We start from the raw sequence: 22,493 nt of genomic DNA on the forward strand, positions 1-22,493 counted from the left end.
GCAACTTTGAGGTCTGTACCTCCAGCCTGTGAGAGATTTCTGCCAGCTTCGTGATGGCGGGCTCTTTGTACACAAACTCTTGTTCGTCTAAGTCGCCAAATTTTGAACCGTAAAATCCAACTCTGAAGTATGTACCAAACATCCTCTTCCCATCCTGTGAGCAGAGGAAAAATAGATGTTAGTGCTGGAATTAAGTGAATTAAATTAATCTAAGTACGTTTATTTCGATCGAGACTATAAAAAAAACACTCAAAATGAAAAATTTAGGGATATCGAAAGTCATCGTCCAAATCAGATTCAGAAAGACAGTGAATACCATAAACTCTTACAAAGTTTTGTAACATACTGTAATTAACCATGGAGGCCAGTAATGATTTAGAATGAATGATAGTGTTATTTTTTTCATGATTTTTGCTTTATATTCTGATGGGAAATCCATCCAAAAATAACAGACTTCAGCTGACTCACTGTCAGTGCACAGGGGTAAAGGAAAAGGAAAGGAGAAAGGGTTGTAGGTCATTCAGAGAAATGACAGCTAAGGGTGCAACGGAGTTTCATAATCTGCAAGGCAATCTGCGAACAAAACTAACACAGATAAGACCTTAGTAATAGAACTTCCATTTGGTATGTGAAAATTTTGCTAATTCTGCTCACTGTGTTGCAATCTGTACGGGTGAATACAAGTGTTTTGAGAGATGTCTATGGAAGCCAGTATCAGACAGAAAGCAGCCAAGAGGAGCTCAGCAATCTCTAGATTGTCATCCCTACACTAGTCAATAGTCCCACAGTAAGATCCAGGCGGGACATTTTTGCACCAGCTGTTGGCTTTCTTGGTTTGAATCCTATCTCACTGGGAGTTCCTTCAATGGTTCATGGCAAGGACATACGTCCTTATCCCATCCCCTCCCCACAGGGGTGCCCCAAGGCTTGGTGCTGGGGACCCTTTTCCTTGCAATATACACCACCTCCTTGGGTCCAATTATCCGCTTGCATGGCTTTTCATATCACTGCTACACAGACAACACCCAAGATATACCTGTATTACCTGCCAGATGACCCCACAGATCTTGGCTTATCCTTCTTACATATCCACACGGATGAAGGAATGCGACCTTCAACTATACCTCTCTAAGACTGAGCTCTTAGTCATCCCGGCCATTCATCTCTCCATCACAATATCAACATCAAAATCGCCTCTTCATCTCTCACCCCAACCAAGCTTGTGAAAAGGTGTCGTGTTTGATGACCTACTATCTTTCTCTGACCATGTTGCAGCTGTCTCCCAGTCGTGCACTATACGACATAAAAAAAAATCAAGCCTTATCTGACTCAGTTAGCCACCACACTCTTGCTACAGGCCATGGTTTTCTCTAACCTCGACTACCGCAATGCCCTTCTAGTGGGCCTCCCTTCACGCACAGTGAAACCCTTACAGATGGTCCAGAATGTGGCAGCACACCTGTTTTTTTTTTTATCAGCCTGAAAGATCACAAGTCAGTCCCCTGCTCATTGACCTCCACTGGCTACCCATGGCAGCCCGAATCAAATTCAAGTCACTAAGGCTTGCTTACAGAGTGACTTCTGGTTCTGCACCCATCTACTTTAACTCAATCCTGCAGGCTTGCGCTCTTTCGCTGCACAGACGGCAATCACAGTCCAGACTGTTCTCGTTTGTGGTTCCCCAGTGGCGGAACGAGCTACCAAATGTTATCAGAGCAGGGGCGTCCCTCTCTATCTTCACAGAACTCTTGAAGAATCATCTCCTCCTAGAGCATCTCCTCTCCTAACACCTGTAACACCTTAACATGCCTAACCAGCACTTACTGTGCACACTCAGTGCACGTCTCCTTGCACTTTGGCTTATTGAACAGATTTAGTGCTTAGTGCTTACTTCAAGGTCTCCTGCTGTACTAAATCTTTAGTTTTGTCCCTCATTTGTAAGTCGCTTTGAATAAAAGCCTCTGCCAAATGAGTAAATGTAATTTAATGTAAAAGTTCAATTTTTTACAAGCTTGTGTTACAGTTATTTCAACTCTACAGTTGTAGAATACAGAGATGACAGGTAGATGCAGTGTTTCACCTCAGAATATCAGGCAAAGAGAACCAAAGACCGACAGAAAACAACAGCCAATTTGAAAGCACTCCTTTACCAGCCAGCAGAATATTTGCATGACATAAATAAGTATAGTAGATACATCTTAATGGGAATATTATTCAAAAAAATTGAACTCAACTTGAACGCTGACATCTTATTTTTTGCCCAGCTTGTATGTACATATTTTCTGAAAAAATTGCCCAAGCTCAAAGATCAAATCCAGAGAGAAGCCTGCTAAAGGCAGCCTTAGATGGCATATGTCAGCCACGAGTCATGAAGAGAGATAGATGAACCAAAGAAACACTGAGCGAAGAGTCTTTGCAGAACAAAAATTGCCACTTCTTCAAACTGATTGCTAAACTCAACCACCCGTGATATCTCTTGAAGTTTAGTGATGGGAAACCACCAAATGCACCAGAGAAACTCAGATTTTTTTCTGCACAGAGCTCTATTTGGAAAGAACATTCAGAGGGTAGCTTCACAATAAAGTACACAGTAAGGTCAGGAGGTACAGCAGGTATGACACAGGTGTGTGTAAACAAGTTTGTATGTGTGTTTCTGGAATGAGAAATAGGGAAGCTAATGAAATTTGAAGCGACTGGCATCCAACTTCTTGTAAAAGTTAATTAGATAAGGTTTAGGTAAGTGTAAGGTTTAGGGCAAAAAAAAAAAAAAAAATCAATTGCTTCAAGTGCTGATTTAAAAAGAAATTTAAGCAGTAATTTAAGAAGCCCTGAAAACTAAAGAACTTACCACAAGACACAATTAATAAAGTGGGAAGGAAGGGTCAGCAACCAGGGAAATCAAAAAGGAGAAAACAGAACAAATTTTAATCAGGATTGGGTTCCTCCAGAGAATTTAAAAAAACAACACAAACTAACACACAACAGCAAAAATATCTCCATTGATTTTGAGAAAGAACATAAACTGTGGAGGATCCGGATCATGCAAAGGCAGACAGTTACGAAGTAAAAAGAAAGACAAAGTGAGAAAATAAAGATCCACAACCTTCTGAAACACACCATGCACGCTCAGTGCATTTCCAAAAGGAACAAGGGGTGCTCTGTCCAATTCATGCAACAAACCATGAAACTCAGGGGTTAATACTGTTAACAAAAGAATGGATGGGGAAAAAAATAAATAAATAAATAAATAATCAGGGGTCGATTTAGTTTGAACTATTAAAAGAAAAGGCAAGAATACGAACTAATCAAAATCAAAAGGGTTAAATCAAGTAATCCTGAGATTACTGTGAGATTAACCCTCTTGGAAAAAAAACATTGACTGCCTCAGGAATTTGGTTCTAGCTTCGACCCAATAGAAGTTTACAACACGATGTGTTTTAAACGGCTCATTTAATTGTGTGTGGAACGAATGACTCATGGCTAGAGAAGGGAAGCTAACAGATACCCTTCACGTAGAAACAGTGCACTGAAATCGAGCCCTGTGGTTTAGGATGAGATGAAGTGTGACAGCAGGCGGTGCCAGTCAATGAATGTGTTCTGACTGACACACCAGCGGACAGACAGAAGATGAGGACGGTAAAAGTGCGGATTGTGCAGGTGATGCATTCACTGAGACTTTTGTCATTAGTGTCACACACTGTGGCTCCCATGCACAGCCTGCCAACACTGTCACGTTAAAACAACAAGCTCCTCTTGCGCAGTAAGAGGAGGGAGGAGGGAGGCGAGAGGAAAATGGCGAGGGTGTTGCTGCCCAAACAGCCAGTGTCCCCAGTTGGGATGGACAGATGACATTGCCTGCAGGTGTTAATGGATTGGATGTATGTAACAAAGCAAAGAGAGGAACAGAATGCCCACGGCTGGCAAATAAAAAGATGAAATAAAAAAAAGAAATAGAAATACAAAAAAAAAAAAAAAAAAAAAAGATAAACAACGTGAGCAGGGCCAAGCAGGAACCATTAAGCCACCTACCTCCCAGCCAGTACTCTGTGTGACAAAGAGAATACAGGACATGTGAACGACAACACACATACACCCCCCCATACACAGTGTGGCACTTCACACACACACACACACACACACGCACACGCACACACGCACACGCACACACGCACACACACACACACACGCACGTTACGGCAAGGATGGACTCTTAAAATGAAATAAATCCAGGTTACTAGCTGTCGAGCTGGAGAACAGAGCAACTGACCTCAAGATATCAAGAGGTACAAAAAAATTCTGATGGATGTTATCTTCATAGAATGAATCAAACTTATTTATTTGTTTTTTTCCTTTTACAAGTGTTGTTGAGAGCTGTTGTTCTGCACACCAGATGACTGTAACCTAGCACACACTGTAACTTGACATCGTCATTATGAGTCACACAACTGGCCTTTGATGGAAAAAAAACAAAACAAAACCAACAGGACTGTCTTCCCACATCTCATGCAGCCTTAGTTTCGTACTTAGCAACTATAATAAAGCATGCAAGGTATCGGACAAAATATAAATAAATATATAAATACACCAGAATTAAAATGACAAATAATAAAACCATGCAAAGTTGTGTCTGTGTGAAAGCTGGTGTGAAGGCAGCATTGATAAATATCCAGGATATTTCCTGTTTGGGGACGTAATCCTGTTACTTGTGTCAAGACCGTGATGAATGCAATGTATTCTGAGGCACTGCAGATGAGAAGCTTAGCTCCTTGTATCCTTTCTGTTACCTGACCTTGATCTTGTCTCATTTTACTAATATAAATCCCTGCTGCAAGGAATTTAACCCCTCCACACCGCCTCAAAAATGTGACAGAAGAATTGTGTCTGATAAAGGTGCAACTGTGCAAAACATCTATGTGAATGTGTCAGTTTTGAGATTTTTATATTGAGTGATGATCTTGGAACATGCTATCCAGATATTCTTTTCAACATTTTACACTACATGCTCTTACTGGATTTACACAAGAACAAAGGGAAACAAGACTAGGTCAAAACCTAGTATATGGCTGGACCGCCCTTTATCTGTTTGCTGCTCCTACTCTCTGTGCTCACATATACAGTATTTGAATAGAGCTGAATTCCCTATAAAACTGTTCTCGTTTACACGTTTTTCTGTTTCTGTTGTCAAGACAAGGGAACGAGCATGAAATAGTGACTGAAACGCGGCCCATCAAGACTACATGTTAACCATCAGTCACTTCCCAAGCCATTTCCAAGCTGCTGTTCTGCAACTGCTAAAATCCGGATTTCATAACCGTGACGTCATCTGACAAAATCACCATAGACATAAGTTAAAGACAATGGCTGTGCTGTGAATCGGCTATATTTACTTGTAAAATGGACACACAGAGAGAAAGTTAGAAGCTCATTCACCTCTGTGTCGGCTTCCGTGCGGTCAAATGAATGAGACCAGAGAGAGCTGTGCCTGCGGAGGGAAAGCCCGACCTTGTGCTTGTTGGGAAATACTGGCGACTCTCTTCTACAGTAGGCTAACATTTGCCCCTACAGTCTTTATATTTGTTGCTAGGTGCTTTTGTGAAAAAAAAAAAAAAAAACTTGCCGAAACGGACTGTAAACGGACCCTGATGACGTAATAGAAACGGTTCACACCAATTCATTTTGAAAGAGCAATGGCCAATGTCGAAAATCCAACACTTGGCCAGCTGACCAGTGGTGTAACGTCAGTACTCAGTCAGTCCGTCGAAGACATGCGGTCCAGCCAAAAAGCTTATTAGTAACCTGATGTGACCCAAATGTGATCTTTTCATTGAAGGAGACTGACAGTGGAAATAAAACATCCAATCTGGGTCAAAGTGAGTTAAGAAATACTTTTCTCATTTGGATCTTGTAAAAATCCAGCAGCAACTTTGCACCTCAAGTGACTGGAGTCTAGTGTGTGTGTTTACCTGGTGAACAATTTTCCCAAAGGCTTCCTGTAGTTTACCATGAATGGTGGCCAGCTTTTTTGCATCCCTGTTGGCTTCGTGGATAGGGATCAGTACCTTGTACACTTCGTTTACTGCCTCATACATGCCGGCCTGGAAGGGAGGGCAAGACAAATGTTGGTGCGGTACAATAAATCACCCAAAAATACCAACACCTTGGCCTACATTTAGAAATTTGGACAAGCGGAACAAGTTGCATGAAAATCTGACTTCAGCTTTTTTATTGTACGTTACTATTTCTATTCAAAACTTTGGATGAGCAGATCTGGGACGAATAACTACAATAATGTTTATGACATTATAATACCACATGAATGCTTAGTCCCATAAGTACAGCTATTCTGAGTAACTTCGTATTTTAAAAACTAATAAACAGTGAAATTCTTTTGTTTTGTGAGAGAAAGAGGAAGCCACAGGCTCACTAGCTTCATCAATGACATCCCTCTTAGCATCCATCCATCTAATGAACCATTCTATTCCTTCTCTACTTCTTACCATGGAGAACGAAGCAGCAGCCTGCTCCAGGAGTCCCACGAGACCGATCTCAGTGAAGTATTTGCCTGAACAAATGCCTTCTTCATCTGGTGACACCACGTCGTCAGAGACTGCAGATTCCTCCAGCACGTTGGAGGAAATGTTCTGAGACGTGTGCACACACACACATGCACAAATACAAGAAAAACGATACAAGCACACACCTTAGCAGACATTTCTTGGACCAAGAAGTTATGTAGAATACCTCAGAGGACAGACATATGTACAATCATTACTACTAGAACTGTCCTTACCTGAAAAGTGACACATCCCACAGGCAGATACTTGCGGTCTTCCAGCATGCTCAGGTATTCTGCAACCAGAGCAGCGCTGTGCACCAGACACTGAGCAGCCTCAGCGTGGTTATTCCTCTCTGAGTGTTTCCCAGCCATGTTCTGGAGCCATGTCAGCCGCAAGTCTGGAGAGGTCTGGTAACCCTTTGCAATCCTGGATGGAAAGAGACCCAGATTAATCACACACATTAAGGGGCACAAATAACAAGATAATGATGATCATAATGCAGAAATATGTTTCTAAGTAATCAAAAGTGGTTAGTGCAAAGGTAGTCTGTACCTGTACATGAGATCTATCAGCATCTCAGGATCTTCCTGGTGCTCCTTCATCTTCACTGTGTCAGAGAGGATCATATGCAGGTTAAACACAAGGTCCTGGACCTGGAAAAAAAGAATGGAGACCATGAATTAAGTGGCTGCTTCCCCAATATTTTATCTTACAGAAAAAACAAGGTTTAGTATAGATATAAAAATGACTAAATTCATTATACAAAATCAACCATTAGTAATACGTTATCAGCCATCCCACATTCTTCTCACAATGTGATAGAGGTTCAACAAACTACTCCATGGAATAAAGCAATACCTGGTCTGGGAACGTGGTCTCCCTCAGCTCCAGGTCCTCCTCTGCGTACGTAAGGATGGTCTTCAGAGAGCGACGCAGGAACTCCTCGTTAAAATTCTGAGATGTTCCCACCAGCGAGGAAAGAGACATGGTCACCTGCATCTTCACTCTTGCAAAGTTCTGAAAGAGTGACCACAAAGTGAGGAAAGGGTTGAACAAATAACATTTTCTCAAGGCTACTGGCTTGTGCTTGAGATATAGACTGCAAAAGAAGCACTTTGCAGAGCAAATCCCTTCTCCCTTATAACTTGTTTTAAAAAGGTCTGTGTGTGAAAAGTCTGTACTACAACAAAGGAAATGATGCATACGCAAGTGATTGTGCCTATTTATGATGGCTGATTGCAGTGTTTGGTTTGGTACTAAATTGTGTGATGGAAAGTGAAAGAAAAATAGTAATAAACCAATACAGGACAATAGCTGAGGACTGGCCAACCAACAATAAGTTTGTTCTTCATATTAACGATTCCATTTACTAGCAGTTCTTTTTAAAGTAATTAGATTATTTTGAACAATCTGTTCTCTGGATAAAAAGTGCTTGCAAAGCACATGGCTTCACAAGGCTTCTTAACATGTGAGATTCAACTAGAAGTAATTTCTGGAAGCATGTGAGGTAGAGACACTGGTACTTTTATCCTTCACCGCTGATACACCTATGAAAAGTAGCACTATGAAAGTTACACAACATTTTAGATTGTAAATGTTTAGTTCTGCAGTTGCACTTACATTGCCGATCTCAAAGTTTTGCCTCATGAGGAGGTATAGGGAAGCACTGGCGTGGGCCCTGATGGTGCTTATGCTACTGCTGCAGCTCCTCAGTAGTCGCAAACACAGGTCAGCACACTGCTCTGTCTCCTCCTCGAATAGCAGTTCAGGAAACTACACAAGCAGAGAGAAGTACTAGGTCCTGTAAGGAACTGTAAGGATGAAATTAAATAAAGCACTTAATAACAGTCCAGAAGTCTTACCTTAGAAACCAGTGCCCTCTGTGTGGCAAAACAGTGCTGGAGGTAGAGGGCGCTCTGGTTGCAGGCCATGCTGTGGAGCAGCACCTTGAGCACCCCGCCCAAGATACTCTCCTTGGATTCTGTCACTGACACCGTCTGGAGGAAGAGGGACACATATGCAGGTGTTACAGGAACATTTCTGGGTTTATGTATGCTTAAGTGTTACATGACTACATGACTACAACAGTGATATCAGTATTTATGACTGCGCTCATGCATGTTTGCATTTTGTATGGGTAAATGTAGAGAGTCTTGTTCGCTTGCATACCTGTACAATGATCTCCAAGGTATCTAGAATAATTAAGTTGGCCTCTGTTGCAAGGTTACCATCAATAAGTGCTTCATGTTCCAACTCGGCTCTGGTCCTACAATTAATGAAGCAGAAGCAATGTCACAGAATGATTACCAACTCCCAAACTGCGTTGCTGATGATTTATCCTTAAATGTTGCATGAGCTTCCAGTCACCAAATTCAAACCATTGCCCATAATCATGAAAAATGCAATAGTTTTTGTGTGGAAGAAAAAGACATGTGCCGGCGAGAACCCAAGGCAATTTTCTAATTTCCTTAAAATGTAATTAATGAAAGATTATATTTACATACAACACCAACACAAATATTATTAAAGATGTTTGTGTACATCTATTAAAAATCCAGTGTCATCCTGAAACCCGTTAACCTGCATGGCACAGACCTCAACCTTTTCAAATGTTCCACTGCAAAAATTCATGCTGATCCATTTACATTACACAGTTGACCTAAACCTATAACTTCCCTCACCAGAGGGTTAAGAAATACAGGTTTAAAGTCAGCAAAAAGCTAGTTCTTTCTATACATGGAACACCGGGGCTAAATGTTGTACATCTACATGCTCTAAAATGCCTACGTTTGAGCATAGAAAACTTTACTAGCTTTTAGTTGTAATGTATTTCACTTTTATATTATTCAAAAGAACAACAATCTATGACAAACAATAGCTATGGCTACAACTGTCTTGTTTTTTGCTCCAGCAGCAACCAGGGAGACACATGAGTCAGAACCCCAAAACAAGAAGCACACTGGTTAAAAAGCAAAAACAGACCCACTGCAACCACTACCAACCCTGAGACAGACATGGTTACCAGGACAGAGGGACTGATGGGATTGGGGGGGGGTTCAAGAGTCAGAACCAGGTTCGGGGGTCACTGTTGGTGCATTTATATGCATGTATGAACTTAGAGAGTTAAAATAGAGAAGAACTTAATTTATAATACAGCTTCATCATTGACTAGAGCATTAACATTTCTCACTCAAAACAAAATCAATTCGGAAATAATTTTCATGACTTGTTCAAAGCCAAGTTCAACAGCTGGAAACCTAATACAAACTAATACATTTTTTTGGTTGTTTATTTTAACTGTCTAACTTCCCACATGCATGAGAATACACCATAAATGAGGAACTAAAGCGGGGAGGGATTCAAAGGAGCACACAGCAAATGCGGACCATACAATACCTGACTGATCTGTGACTCCTACATAAACACACAGCAACATGAGAAAACAAATGGAAATTAACAGAAAACAAAGGCTGTAGCTGAATTTACAAAAGAACAGAAAAGAAAATAACATTTTAAAATCAAAAAAGCACTACACTACTTTCGGTCATCATCTGTCAAAAAAACATGACATAAGATACAAAAAAGTTTAAACAGTGCTACACAGATATCTGTAGTCGCTGGTCAAACACGGAGATTCTAACATTTTAAATAAGTCCAATTCTGCTCCTATGTAAATCCAGCAAAACATACGGAAAATAATAATGAACAATGAATGCGCTTGGGCACAGTTTGTGATGACATGACATGTATTACAAAATGGACTTCAGCAGTGATATTCAGTTAAGGGGATTAAAGGATGATCCTTTTTTAAACACAGTACATAATGTATTAGTATATGTTTCTAAATGACTGCTACCAATTAAAAAATGGAAAACGAGCACATGTGAAGCTGGGGAGTCAATGATATGTGTGTGTTTCCTCAGAGACCATAGAACACTGTTCGACTGAATCGTCAGCTCGGGGGTCTTGGGGTATCTTTTTCTGTTACATAAATTAAGAAGTAGGAAAGCGAATTTAAGTGTAAAGAAGAGCATACTTGTCCATCTTTTCACTGTTTTGTCTCCAGTGGGTCATGTCCTTCCTCCATCGAAGGTTCTCCTGACTGCCAAAAGCACTGCCAGATGGACTCCGCTCTAAATGTTAGAGAAACAATTATTTACCTTTTTAATGCTGATGAAAGAGGCTGCGTGTACACAGAAAAATGACTTTGGTTGAATGGCTATAGCTGTATCTACGGTACTATCAAAGTGCACGGTTGTATGCATGTGTGGAGGGTCGAAAGCAGGATATGGTGATTAATTGTGTGTATTTTTGTACACGTTTGTGTAAGTCACAAATTGTCTCCTTGGTTCAGTTTTTCTAGTTTTTTATGCATATGTTTATAAATGGTTTCCACCTGCATCTCTGTCTGCACGTGTGAGTGTGTGCCCTCACCTAACTGCCCACGGCTGCGTCGCACCATCTCCTGTCTGGCCCCGATGCTGCCAAGTATGGCCTCCTCCAGCTTGGCCTTCATGTCTTTGGACTTCTTAAAGGTCAGGCTGTTCATTCTTTCAAACGCCTTCTTCCCCTGCATGGTGAACACAACATGGGCCTTGTATCCATGAAGCAGAGGGTGAGTGGACGGGCAGAGAGCACACAGCGGGGAAGTTATTTGAAGTACAGCACCCAGCAAGCAAAGCAGGTTAGTAGCGTTAACAGCAAATTTGCAAGCGAGAAAAAGCATTAAAACAAACAAACAGCATAGCAGAAAGAGCTAGGAATATCAATTAAGTGATGGATCATGGCAGAGAAAGAGGTGTGCTTCCATTAATGTATACCAACATTCAGTAGCCAAAGCATTTTAACATCAGATGCATTATGTTCTGAATGCAAGAGGATAGTGCAGACGCCATCTTGTTAGTCAGTCAGCGTATTCCCTGTTGATATTACCTTGTACTCAAAGCAGGAGACGCAGAGGTAGAGAAGATCCAACAGGCGGTTGAGCTGGGACACTGACAGGTCTGTGAACCACTTCTGTAACACCAGTTCGTCAGCGTTCTTCAGCACCCACAGCAGACAGATGAGCAGACTACGACTCGATTCGGCAGAGAAGCTTCCATGCTGACGACTCGCCTGGAGAGATGGACCACGAGGAGTCAAGAGTGAAATAACAGAGAAGAGGTATGATCAGAAACAATGGTCTCAAGTTTATGATTTTGTAAAAATAGACACTATTAGGACTGTTCTGTGTGGACAACTTTATATGACAACTGGCATTTACCTGCGAGTTGAGCAAGAAGCTGCTTGGTCGGGACATTGGGGAGGCGGTGGAAGTGCCTGCTATCGCCATGGCGACAGTCTGGCTGATCATGCTGTTACCCTCTCCTTCTGCCTCTTCTCCGCTGCTGCCCACTGCTGCCCCCTGGGGACCACCTGGCCGACCCCACTGGTTATGGGACTCTAGTGACACAAAAAGGAGAGAAAAGAAATTTAAACTGACCAAATAACTGGCATTGGAGACAAAATATAAGAATAACAGAATAAACCTTTGGATGGATCCCACTACATTTGAACATGACATAAACTGCTATTTGTGTACGCTCTCTCTACTCTACATATCGATTACTGTAAGTTAAGCAAGATTCTTTCTTAAAAAGTTACAAAATTTAATTCAGACCAAACTTTATAACATGGCCTTCTCTAAACCTGGCTTAAATTGACTCTGGAACTACTGCTAATATTAATTTAAGAATGGGTCATTTAAATACGAGCTCAGGAATCAGAGAACAAGAAATGTGTTAAGGATGAACTGAGATTATAGATCAGCTGGTACGGTATGGTAAGGTGCAACATCATTTTCAGGTCAACCTTCTGGTTTCCAAATGATATACTTTACAAGGTCACGAGAGTTTTTTTGCATTTTGCCACATGTAAGCTCAACGCAGTAGAGAAAAACTCCATTTGCCAAACTGCTGATCTGTGACACAATGGTGCGAGCCTCACTCTCAACTGCTTCAGTTAAGAGAAATCTGATAAGAGTGCTGCTGACTGAATAGTGGGAAGAGAACAGTTAGATCTGATGACTGACACACTGCCAGTTGGGGAGTGAAAAAAACGAAGATAAACATGCTAAAAAAAAACAAAAAAACAACTATTTGTTAAATTACTGTATGTTCAAAGTATTGCTCCTGATCTTTACCTGTAAAGTCATGGAGCTGCGGTAGCGTTTCCATGACGATACCAATTAGAGGCAGGTAAAGCATGGCGACCCGGGCCTTGACCTCAGGATCTGCGTAGCGTGGGTCGGAGTCGTGGCTGGACAGGAGGTTATGAACGACACTCACCACTTTCTTATGTAAGCCAAACATCCTAGGACGAAAAGCACAAAAGAAAAATAAAGTTAAAAAAGAAAAGTAAAGGACAAAAGAGATATATGTTTAATTTCACGTATGAAAAGGACAATGGATGAGAGAGACCACAACTCACTCCCGTGCTTGTTTGGCATCTATGCACTTATTTACAAGTCACTACGCATAGAGGCTTATCTCTCGCAAACAGATACAGAGGCTCTTATCTGAAAACATCACTTTGCTTTCTTCACAATACACAGTCAGTTTATTGGGTAGACACATACAGACACAATGACACCCATTCATTAGGATGACACGTTTTCCAATATTGTTCCTTAAACACTGATTCTCAGTAAAACCATAACTCTGACCCTAAAACTCACACAGGTGTGTAAGGTATGCATCCAGAACATACTAACCCCTCATTGTCTGGGTCCAGTATTACAGACAGTTCAGACAGTACCAGTCCAGCCAGATAGTGTTGCTCTCTGAAGGGGACGGACAGTTCAAACATGTTGGCGATCTTTTGGTCCTGGACATGTGTGGAGAACCCAGAGCTCTGTGGCAAAGAAATGAGAGAGTTATACAAAAGATCCAACCAAGACAGACACCATTAATATTCTAATCAGTGAATATTTTGACTGTAACTAAAGCAAAACTGTCTTCTGTCATTTTTTAGAGTATCAATGTTCAAGACTAGTGAAAACAGTGATCTGACAAGACAATGTACAATCTCCTTGCATTTCTTTTTGTCTGACCTGTGAAGTCGCTGAAGAAACAGAGGGGGAAGGTGAGGCAGGCGGAGTGAGCAGGCTGCAGGGCAGATTGAGGGTGACGTAGTGTTCATGGCTGCAAACGATTCTCAAGAAGTCAAGCCTCAAAGACTCCAGGGTTGGGTTCTGCAGAGTGTAAAGCTTTGTGGACACCTGGACAGAGGAGACAGCGCACATTACTGTATATTTTTCAAGGAAACACTGAGAAATGCATCCTAATAAATAAAAACGGGGTATGTGCTGTCAAAATAACAGAATTTTTGAAATATCACAAAGTAGTCCTTGATATATTGTTAGTGCTGTGATGTGCTTTATTTATAAACCTTAAATTGAACACGGGACCCATCATTAAAAGGTATCACAGCACCAGAACATAGACAAACAGGACAATATCTGGTAGTAGCTTTCAATAAATATCTATACGAAAAGGAGATCTTTATTTTTTAGGGCAGTCATTTAACCTTTTAATTTGCACACTCTTGTCTGCTATGTGATTGCTGCTGAAAGTTACTCAGACACTTACAATACATCACGTTTCTCTTCTCTCGTATTGATCCTGCCAGAGTTGCATTATGTGTCATAAAAATTGTGTTAAAAATAAATTTATCACATATTAAAAAAAAAAAAAAAAAAAAAAAAAAGGTACCTGTTTCCAGTATGCCCGGATTAGGGTAAAGACAAAGCCTCGGTCCATGACTGAGAGCAAGTCATTGAGAAAGAAGGCCAGACTAGTGTTTAGTCTCTCCACAAGCTCCAGGTCCTGATTGGATGAGAAACGCGTCTTAATAAGTTTCCAGAGTTGGCGTTTTGATTGTGATTTGTACTTTATTATATTGTGTCAAGTCAATGAAACAGACAGACAAAAAGGATGATATGAGAAATCTCCTCTGACCTCAAACTAACTGGCACATTATGAAAGTCAAAAGCATACACAAAGTGGAAACAAAATTGTCAAATACAGTACAAATGTTATCTGTTTTAATATTACTTTGAAAACAATCATTTGTAAAATTCATAGCTTCCCTGACTTCCCTTGCATGCACTTAGTCTCTAAAGTGCCATGATATTCCAGAAATTGCACGCCAACCGGGAACCCTCTGATACCACGAGATTCTTGGTTGGGTCATTAGTTACCTTCTGGAAGCGAGACACAATGTCGCCAGCTATGGTGCTGACCAGGGCTGTAATGTCATCCATGAAGCGTTCTGGGAAACGGTTCTTCCTGGGCGACTCTAAGCGGTCAGTGAAGTAAAGGTGGTGGATAATGCTCTTCACCTGTGGTCAAGGTGTTCATTGGGATAGAACACAATATATTGTATTTCACAGAAAAGTTACTGTACTGTGATGACTGGTAAGAACAAGGCTCCTTTTTCTGTGTCAAGATTGTTTCCTACCATGAGTTCGAAGAAAAACCAAGCCTGTTGTAGAGCGCCCTCCCTGACGCTCCCACTGCTCACCACCCACTGGAGGGCCAACTCCTCATGGAAAAGCTGGGTAGGAAAGCGGAAGACATAGAGACAAAAAGGGGGAGACGGATGGACAGAGAGATAGAGGGAAACAGAAAGCGATAGAGCCAAACAGAAAGAATGTGAGGCACCAGAAAAAGTATCACTCTCTAGATTCACTTAAAATATAGCTAGGTCTACATGTTGTATATACTGAAACAGGGTTCAAAAATGTACTTACTAAATAATAACATAAAGTAAAACCTAACCGACTATATATGTATGTTGGTAAGCAACATGTCACTTCAAAAAATCTCTCTTTTCCCAAACTCAGTTCAGTTTTGTAACCCAAGTCTGTAACAATGATTAGCAATGCTAACATTCTCTATATGAAATAACACTACAGTCCAGTAAAGCCCCTGCAACCCCAACACTGAAAATTTGATTCAAGATAAAGTGAGGTTAGGTGTTACAATTCAGGTTACCAAGTCCAAAAAAAATCTAAATAAATACATTAAAAATAAAAAAATAAAAATAAAAAACACAAAAATATGTCTCAATTGTGTGCAACAATCTTTACTTATTAGAAATGAAGAAAAAAATGCACTCTTACCACCATGTAAATGGCACTATTGTGTAACTTAAAATGTTTTCTTTTTTTTTTTTTTAAACATATAGAGAGGAATTTATTCTTCTTCATTTCTTTTAAGTATTGTGCATCAATAACTTGCATTTATTTAGGTGTGCATTTTTATGCAAAACCAGCATCCACCACAGTCTGGCTAACGCACTGACTGTAGTCCAGTCTGGCAAGTCTTCCTTGATCTTGACATATAAATATAGGGAAGGGGCAGGACCTGATTGATAATCCACATTTTAAATCTTATTAAATTTATTATGTAAGTGCTGCCTGCAGACAAAACACATTTTTTAATCTTTTAATCTTTTGCAGATTTATGTGTATTTAAAAGAACCATCCTGTATACTTATTCAAAGTAGTCAGTATTAACCACTGAGTATTGCAGAGTATAAACAACTGAGCAAACTTCATGCCCCGAGGATGCTGTTGAAAGCTGCGGGGGAAAAAGCTGGACGGGGGACCAGAGAATTTTGTAACAAATTGTATTCTGGTAGCAAACTAGCTAACTTTAGCCACCTGTTTGAACTGCAGGTACAGTATCTCTGTCAGGGCACCTGATTAAAAGGCAAAAAAAACAGCTTTATTAAATAAAAACACAAACACTCAGTGACTGACTTGATGGTGCACAACGAATGAAGACTTTCCAGACTAAGTGGATACAACTTTCTGTAACACACAGTCAACGTTAGCCAGACTACAACCAACATCCATGTCACATCAAGAACTTCTGGACACATTCTGAACAAGAGGCAGATCAGTGACATTCAGCATTCAACAAGACTCCACAACCAACAAATACGACATCAACCAATCCAGAGGCACACGTCCACAGACAAGACAGGTGAGGAGGCGAATAAAGAGGTGGGCGGGGTTGGCTCCTCCCCCAGTGCAAGTGGCTCTACCTTTTTTGTGGGCAACCGTCCTGTTAAAGTTTGCAAGAAACTGGCGCTCTCAGTGTGCGAAGACATGCGATTGCCACAGCGCTCCATGGCCTATGGGTGGGATGAATGGAACGGTGACAACAAGGTTAGTGGAGGAGCAACTAGAGTGTGGGGTTGCACCTTTTTCCTCAGCACACAGAGAAATGTGTCTGCTGGGTCACACACACGCACACTACACACTTTTGTGATTGCTTGCACATATTTGTCACACATGAAGACAACAAAACAATTAGACACGGGACAGGGCCACTACACTTACAAGTGTTGTACCCAAAATCTAAAACAGTCAGATACATAAGTAGTTTGTGTTCCTTGAAGAAGGGATGTAAAATGGCTGAATAAGAGCCATGAGATCAGGTGAAGACACAAAGTTGATTTCTTTTCCTTGATGATACAGCCATTGCTTAATGATCTGCCATTCTGCATCCCTCAGGGTGAATACATTACTTCAGACATGTAAAATGGCATAAGAAAAAACCATCCTACAGTATCAAAGCTATTATTATTGGTAGGTAAACTAACATAATGTTCCCTTTCAGGTTAAATGCAAATAACTTATGTGCCCTGTCAGTGTAAGCACATTTAATTTAAAGTGGTAATCTAGCTGGGATTTTACGATAACAATATGCAGAATTTTATCTTTGTGTCTTGATATTCATAAAATTGTATTTGTAAAATAGTAACTAACAAAGTCTTATGTCATGACAACTCAAAGTGACAGAGGACATAACATCACAAAAAGATGGAGAGTGAAGCTCACAAAGACCCCACACATGTAGACACACATTCACACTCACAGATATAACATGCTCCAGTGACAAAGTGAATGCTATGTACGGTTAGTAGAAAGTCAGGCAGGGATACTAGCTGAGAGTGAGGGACTATGGGATTAAAGCAGTGGGAGTGATTAACTGTGTTAAAAGCAGAAATTAGTAAGGGAAATAACAGATGAAATGAAACGAATGCATCTACTCTGCTGATGAAGATGATTCTAACACTACCCTTTTTCTCTACCACTTCAACATCCTCTGTGAAATACTCACAGGAACACTGTGTCTTAGTTTCAGGTTTTAGCAATAACAGTACATAAACCCAACAGCAGGTACGTTTGACATGAAAAAAAAAGTGAGGCCAACAATGTCCAAGAAATTGCAACCATGGTTAACTCTGGTGTCAAATAAAATCTGGCAATGCAGTATCTGCATTTAGAATACGCGTCTTTTCCTGCAAGTACTGAGAAAAACAGAGGTGTTAGATGTGATTAGTAAAAAGGGATGACACCTGAGACTAACATGACAGTTAATGGGTCATGGAGGCGGCTGTGACTCCCATGTATGGGATCATGGGAGGGTTGTGATTATAAGTTTACCAGAATACTGCAATATTCTGAAGTTTTGGTCTTTTTTGTCCTTGCACTACACTATACATTTTGTAAATGGTTCAGCACTCTGTAGTTTGGAGAAACAGCATAAAATGGTGGTAATCATAGTCATGTGGCTGAAAACCAATGGAAGCATCTGCAAATAAGTTGAGTAACTGATCAGAAAAACAGGACAACAATAAATAAAAATCCAAAGAAGGCTGAGGTTTGCCCCCATGTCCCAACAATCACCTCGCTATCAATATCTCGGAAAAAGTACTCGAATAAACCAAAACTCCAAATATCCCAGTATCCCTTCAAGGTGAACAGGGTGAGTTCTTTTTGTAGTGAGGCAAAGTGGAGGACGGGGCATTCATAAAACCACCTGCATGGTTTCTGGAGCGGACCCAGGGCTGGATCCCCAGGGGGCACTCTTACAGCCCATGGTGTGCACCCACGAGTTGGAGCGGTCTAAGCCCTAGGGGTGCCAAGGTCAAAGGACACAAGGCAGGCGGGAGGCAAGGGAATAAGCGAGCAGCACGGGGGAAGGAGGAGGGAAGGAATAATGACAGGTTACAGAGGTTCAGAGGTCAGGACTGCTGGAAGATGCCAAGGGCCAAAAATGGGTTAGCTGTCAGTAAATTTAAAGTCCAAATCATCACCAAAGAGGACCAAAACTCATAGGTTCTCTCTCTCTCCCTTTCTTTCTCTATGTAAGAAATAACTTCCCCTCCCTCAGAGACAAGAGAAGAAAGGTTTAGTTTTGTATTAGCAGCAAAGGGAACATTCATCAAACAGGGGGCTGCATCCATCATGTCATGGTTAAAAGTACAGCAAGACCATTAGAAAGGCACATTACATCATTCACTCACTGCTAAGGTACATTTTGGGTTACATTAAAAAAAAAAAAAATGTTTGAAGTAGCAAATTACAAATTATACCAGACAAAATACATGCCAACAGGTCAATAAAATCAAATAAAAAGGAAGAAAGAAAGCCGGTCAAAATTGCAAAGAATACACTATCGTTAATGTCTTTAAAAAGATGTATGACTATTGAAACAATGTGCTGTTGTATCTTCTTACAGCACCTGCTTTACCGATGAGGCTGTAAATTACATGTCTCATATGCCTTTCACAACCTGCACAGACCTAGCATTGTGTGTGCATGCATGTATGCGTCCGTGTGTCAGGTTGCTGTTACAGCAGTCAGAGAGATAAGATGTCTAGGCTCATGTTTACACATTGGCCATACATTTTGCATGCTGATAAAATAGCCCCCCCTGGGTCACATGAAAGGCCTCTACCTTGATGTGGGTTAAGAACTATAGATTCAGTACAAGCATCTTACATGTGATTATCTAAAATACATCACAAATCAATAAAAGCTGCTAGATTACAGCAATGTTATATTATTTAATTCTGATATCTGACATCCACATGCAGTGTGGACAAACCAAATATATATATAGGTACCAGTGTCCAAAATACATTAATATCTTTCACTGCTGGTTTTGTCCACATTAAGACCACATAAAACATTTTGAGTTTGAGTGCCTCTTCTAGTGTTTAACAGAAAAACTCTAAAAGTAATGAGATTAAAGAGGTTACAGGCTCTAATATAACCAAAGACACTGTTTGATGACCTACCTTGCTGCCAATGATGGAGCGGACCTCGTCGTCAGGAGAGGTGGGTGTACCGGAAATGTCAGGGTTACTGTTGCTAAGGCTACGGGAGCGGTTGAGGTTGAGGCTGGCTGGTCGAACAGCTGAGCGAGCCATGGTGGCATAGTGAACCGAACCTCCCAACCCCCCTGGGCCTAGGACAACACACAGTGGAGGGAAAATTGGACAAGTGGGATGAGATGGAAATAACTACTACTACTACTACAATGCCCGTACTAAAATCCATTCCAAACCCCCCCGAAAAAAAGTAGCCATTGCACCTGAAACTTCACCTTGGGTTGTGAGCTAATACCGAGGGTCTGCAGGAAATTTTGTCTTCTACCACAGATCAAATGCTTTAAGAACTTAACGAACTTTTAATTCAAGAGGAAGAAAAATTATACACTAATTAAGATGTACAGCAGTGGACCATATCTACCTGTTGAGGATGAGTTGGGGTCTGTGTTGGGCAGGCAGAAGACAAAATGGATGTGGGAGGAAAAAAAGCAAAAGATAAAAAGAAATAGAAGAAGAAAAATTATGGCAGGTAGGTTTGATCACAGACACCCAATGAGGGGGAGGTGGGGGTTGGATGAGGTTAACTTAAAAGGAGAAAACAAAAGAATAGATATAGAATAAAGAAAAATGTGAGATAGTTAACTGTATTGAATACCTGGCGATGGTGAGTTGGGGTCAGCGCTTGGCAAACGGAAGACATAGTGGATGTAAGAGGACAGCAGGCTGTTGCGGCCATGCATGTCCTGGCTGGTGTCCAGGTACTTATGAAGCCGGTTGACTACGGATGCCATGACCTCGAAGGATGCCTGGCCCAGATTCACTAAACAAATACACACAGAGGTAGAGACAGAAGCAAACTGTCATGTACAAAAATGCAGACATGGAAAGAAATAGCAGTGTACATACACATAAAGTTACAGTATGTCAGCGACATCCAAAAGGATGGTCACACAATAAGTATTTCTTAGCATAAATATTTAGACCCTTTTTATGTCTCATTTGTGACATTGTGTGAATGGTTATTTCTTAGTCCTTTAAATGTAAAGTTTTCATCCCAAAAGGTTTTTTATAGCATGAGCATAACTTTTTGCGTGTATTCCTTTTCTGTATGCAACTTAATATTGTTTTAAACAACAACTCTAAGTTTATTATAAGAATTCTGTGCTAGTGTTAATGTGCAACATAGAGTGGGTACTGTAAAAATGAATACATGCATTGAACTATGGTCTTTGCAATGCATGGGTCACTTGTCTTATGCCTGTATTTGCCCGGCTGAATCTTAGTCGTGGTTATTAAATCTTTATTTTTTCTTCGTATTTTTCCTTTTCCTTATTATTTTCAGACCGCTTGTTCATAGTAATTAAAAAGATACCACTGAAATCAAAATCAGACTTCCTTTGTATACTGCATATAACAACGCATACACGTCATATGCAACACACATCATACAAAAGAATCTTCATGAATCACAAATTCCACAAAATGTACATAGAGACTCCTGAGACAAATTAAATTTTTGTACATATTGAGATATGTTTCCAATGGTGACAAACAGTGGTGACAGGATGCAGTGGTGACAAACCTGAGCCAGCGCAGGTGCTGCATTTTGCAGTTGGCAGCCCTATTGCCCTGGCCTACTCTAAAGAAACTTTAAATGTTAATTTATATTTAACTTCTCTGTAAATAACAAAAAATTAAAATTTAAAGATTTAAGTGTCACATTTGATACCTCACTGTACTTGACACGTTTAACATCACCTCCAAACTTATACTTAAATGTAATACAGTAACGTACCTATCTGTCCCGCAATGACCGGGGGCCGCACTACAAGCAACACCAACTTGTCTAGTAGGAGGTGAAGGAATCGAACCACTGGCTCCAGCTGGGAAGAGTTTAGAGCTGCAATGCTGGACTTGAGCTCGGCCTCCAGGTTGTTCTCCATGATGCGCATGTCTCCTATCCTCACTGGGAACATGTGCTCATCCAGGGCATGTACCAAGGCAAAGAACTTATCCAGGTACTGGTCCTAGAGAGGGAGAGAGCGAGGGATGGGAGCACAAAGGAGAAGAGAGTGGAAATTTTGTTGGCAAAGCAAATGCGATGCAGGAGAGGGGATGGGAGGGTAAAAACAGAAAAGAAGAAGGGAGGTAGAGATGACAAAGATAGATGGAGAGAAAAGAGAACACAAAAAGAAGTGACCATGCTTAGAGGAAAAAAAACACAACAATGTTCAAGTTAGAGAAAGGGGAAGGAAAAAGGGGGGAAGGGAGTCAACAAACAAAAGTAAGCTTGGATCTACTTATCCGTAACTTTGAGCCGGCAAGTTGGCTCACCAAGTGGAAACCGCAAAACGAACATTACTACAGGAACACAGTAGAATCCATCAAATCTAATCTGTGCCAGGAGCAGTGATTTATGAGCACATTTGTCCAAGTTAGGCTTCTAGGGACCAAAGTCAAGCCCTCCACACCACAGCCGACAAAGAGATGGAGTAGACCTCAGTAAATAACTGGCGAGGTGAGCCTCACCTACTAATAAATTTGGTTGAATGTTGTTGTTTCTCTTAACTTTAATTGGATTTAGAATAATTACGTGTATGTGTGTGTGTGTGTGAGATGCTTGTGAATTTGATTATTTGGCAACTAATATTACAATGAAGCTGTTCTTCTTTATTCCTGAAAAGCAGTTTATTTTGGTAATCTAAGGTTTTAATTTTCCAGCAGCATTTCCCCTCAGCTCAAATATATACACATGCTATCTCA

General features: G+C 40.7%; 1 protein-coding gene across 19 annotated transcripts in view; it reads right to left on the bottom strand.

Moving 5' to 3' along the window:
• Positions 1-22,493, bottom strand: part of dock7 (dedicator of cytokinesis 7) — a 51,778-nt gene that overhangs the window by 3,634 nt on the left and 25,651 nt on the right. For 2 of the 19 annotated variants that reach the window (XM_040128476.1, XM_040128475.1), the window contains exons 21-46: positions 21,526-21,757; positions 20,386-20,550; positions 20,152-20,172; positions 19,698-19,867; positions 16,650-16,739; positions 15,057-15,152; positions 14,797-14,937; positions 14,309-14,422; positions 13,648-13,815; positions 13,309-13,448; positions 12,739-12,908; positions 11,821-11,999; positions 11,490-11,672; positions 10,992-11,151; positions 10,594-10,690; positions 9,954-9,971; positions 8,727-8,823; positions 8,420-8,554; positions 8,178-8,330; positions 7,416-7,574; positions 7,110-7,210; positions 6,791-6,983; positions 6,498-6,641; positions 5,964-6,095; positions 4,030-4,044; positions 20-145 (exon numbers count right to left, since the gene is read on the bottom strand). In XM_040128476.1, coding sequence (XP_039984410.1) covers positions 20-145; positions 4,030-4,044; positions 5,964-6,095; positions 6,498-6,641; positions 6,791-6,983; positions 7,110-7,210; positions 7,416-7,574; positions 8,178-8,330; positions 8,420-8,554; positions 8,727-8,823; positions 9,954-9,971; positions 10,594-10,690; positions 10,992-11,151; positions 11,490-11,672; positions 11,821-11,999; positions 12,739-12,908; positions 13,309-13,448; positions 13,648-13,815; positions 14,309-14,422; positions 14,797-14,937; positions 15,057-15,152; positions 16,650-16,739; positions 19,698-19,867; positions 20,152-20,172; positions 20,386-20,550; positions 21,526-21,757 — 3,399 coding nt within the window. Of the gene's footprint in view, positions 1-19; positions 155-4,029; positions 4,045-5,963; positions 6,096-6,497; positions 6,642-6,790; positions 6,984-7,109; positions 7,211-7,415; positions 7,575-8,177; positions 8,331-8,419; positions 8,555-8,726; positions 8,824-9,953; positions 9,972-10,593; positions 10,691-10,991; positions 11,152-11,489; positions 11,673-11,820; positions 12,000-12,738; positions 12,909-13,308; positions 13,449-13,647; positions 13,816-14,308; positions 14,423-14,796; positions 14,938-15,056; positions 15,153-16,649; positions 16,740-18,433; positions 18,527-19,697; positions 19,868-20,151; positions 20,173-20,385; positions 20,551-21,525; positions 21,758-22,493 lie in introns of all 19 variants that reach the window. The other 17 variants (XM_040128490.1, XM_040128489.1, XM_040128481.1 and 14 more) reach the window with 17 other exon arrangements.

Source organism: Xiphias gladius, chromosome 6 (genome assembly GCF_016859285.1).
Source record: "Xiphias gladius isolate SHS-SW01 ecotype Sanya breed wild chromosome 6, ASM1685928v1, whole genome shotgun sequence".
Taxonomy (NCBI): domain Eukaryota; kingdom Metazoa; phylum Chordata; class Actinopteri; order Istiophoriformes; family Xiphiidae; genus Xiphias; species Xiphias gladius.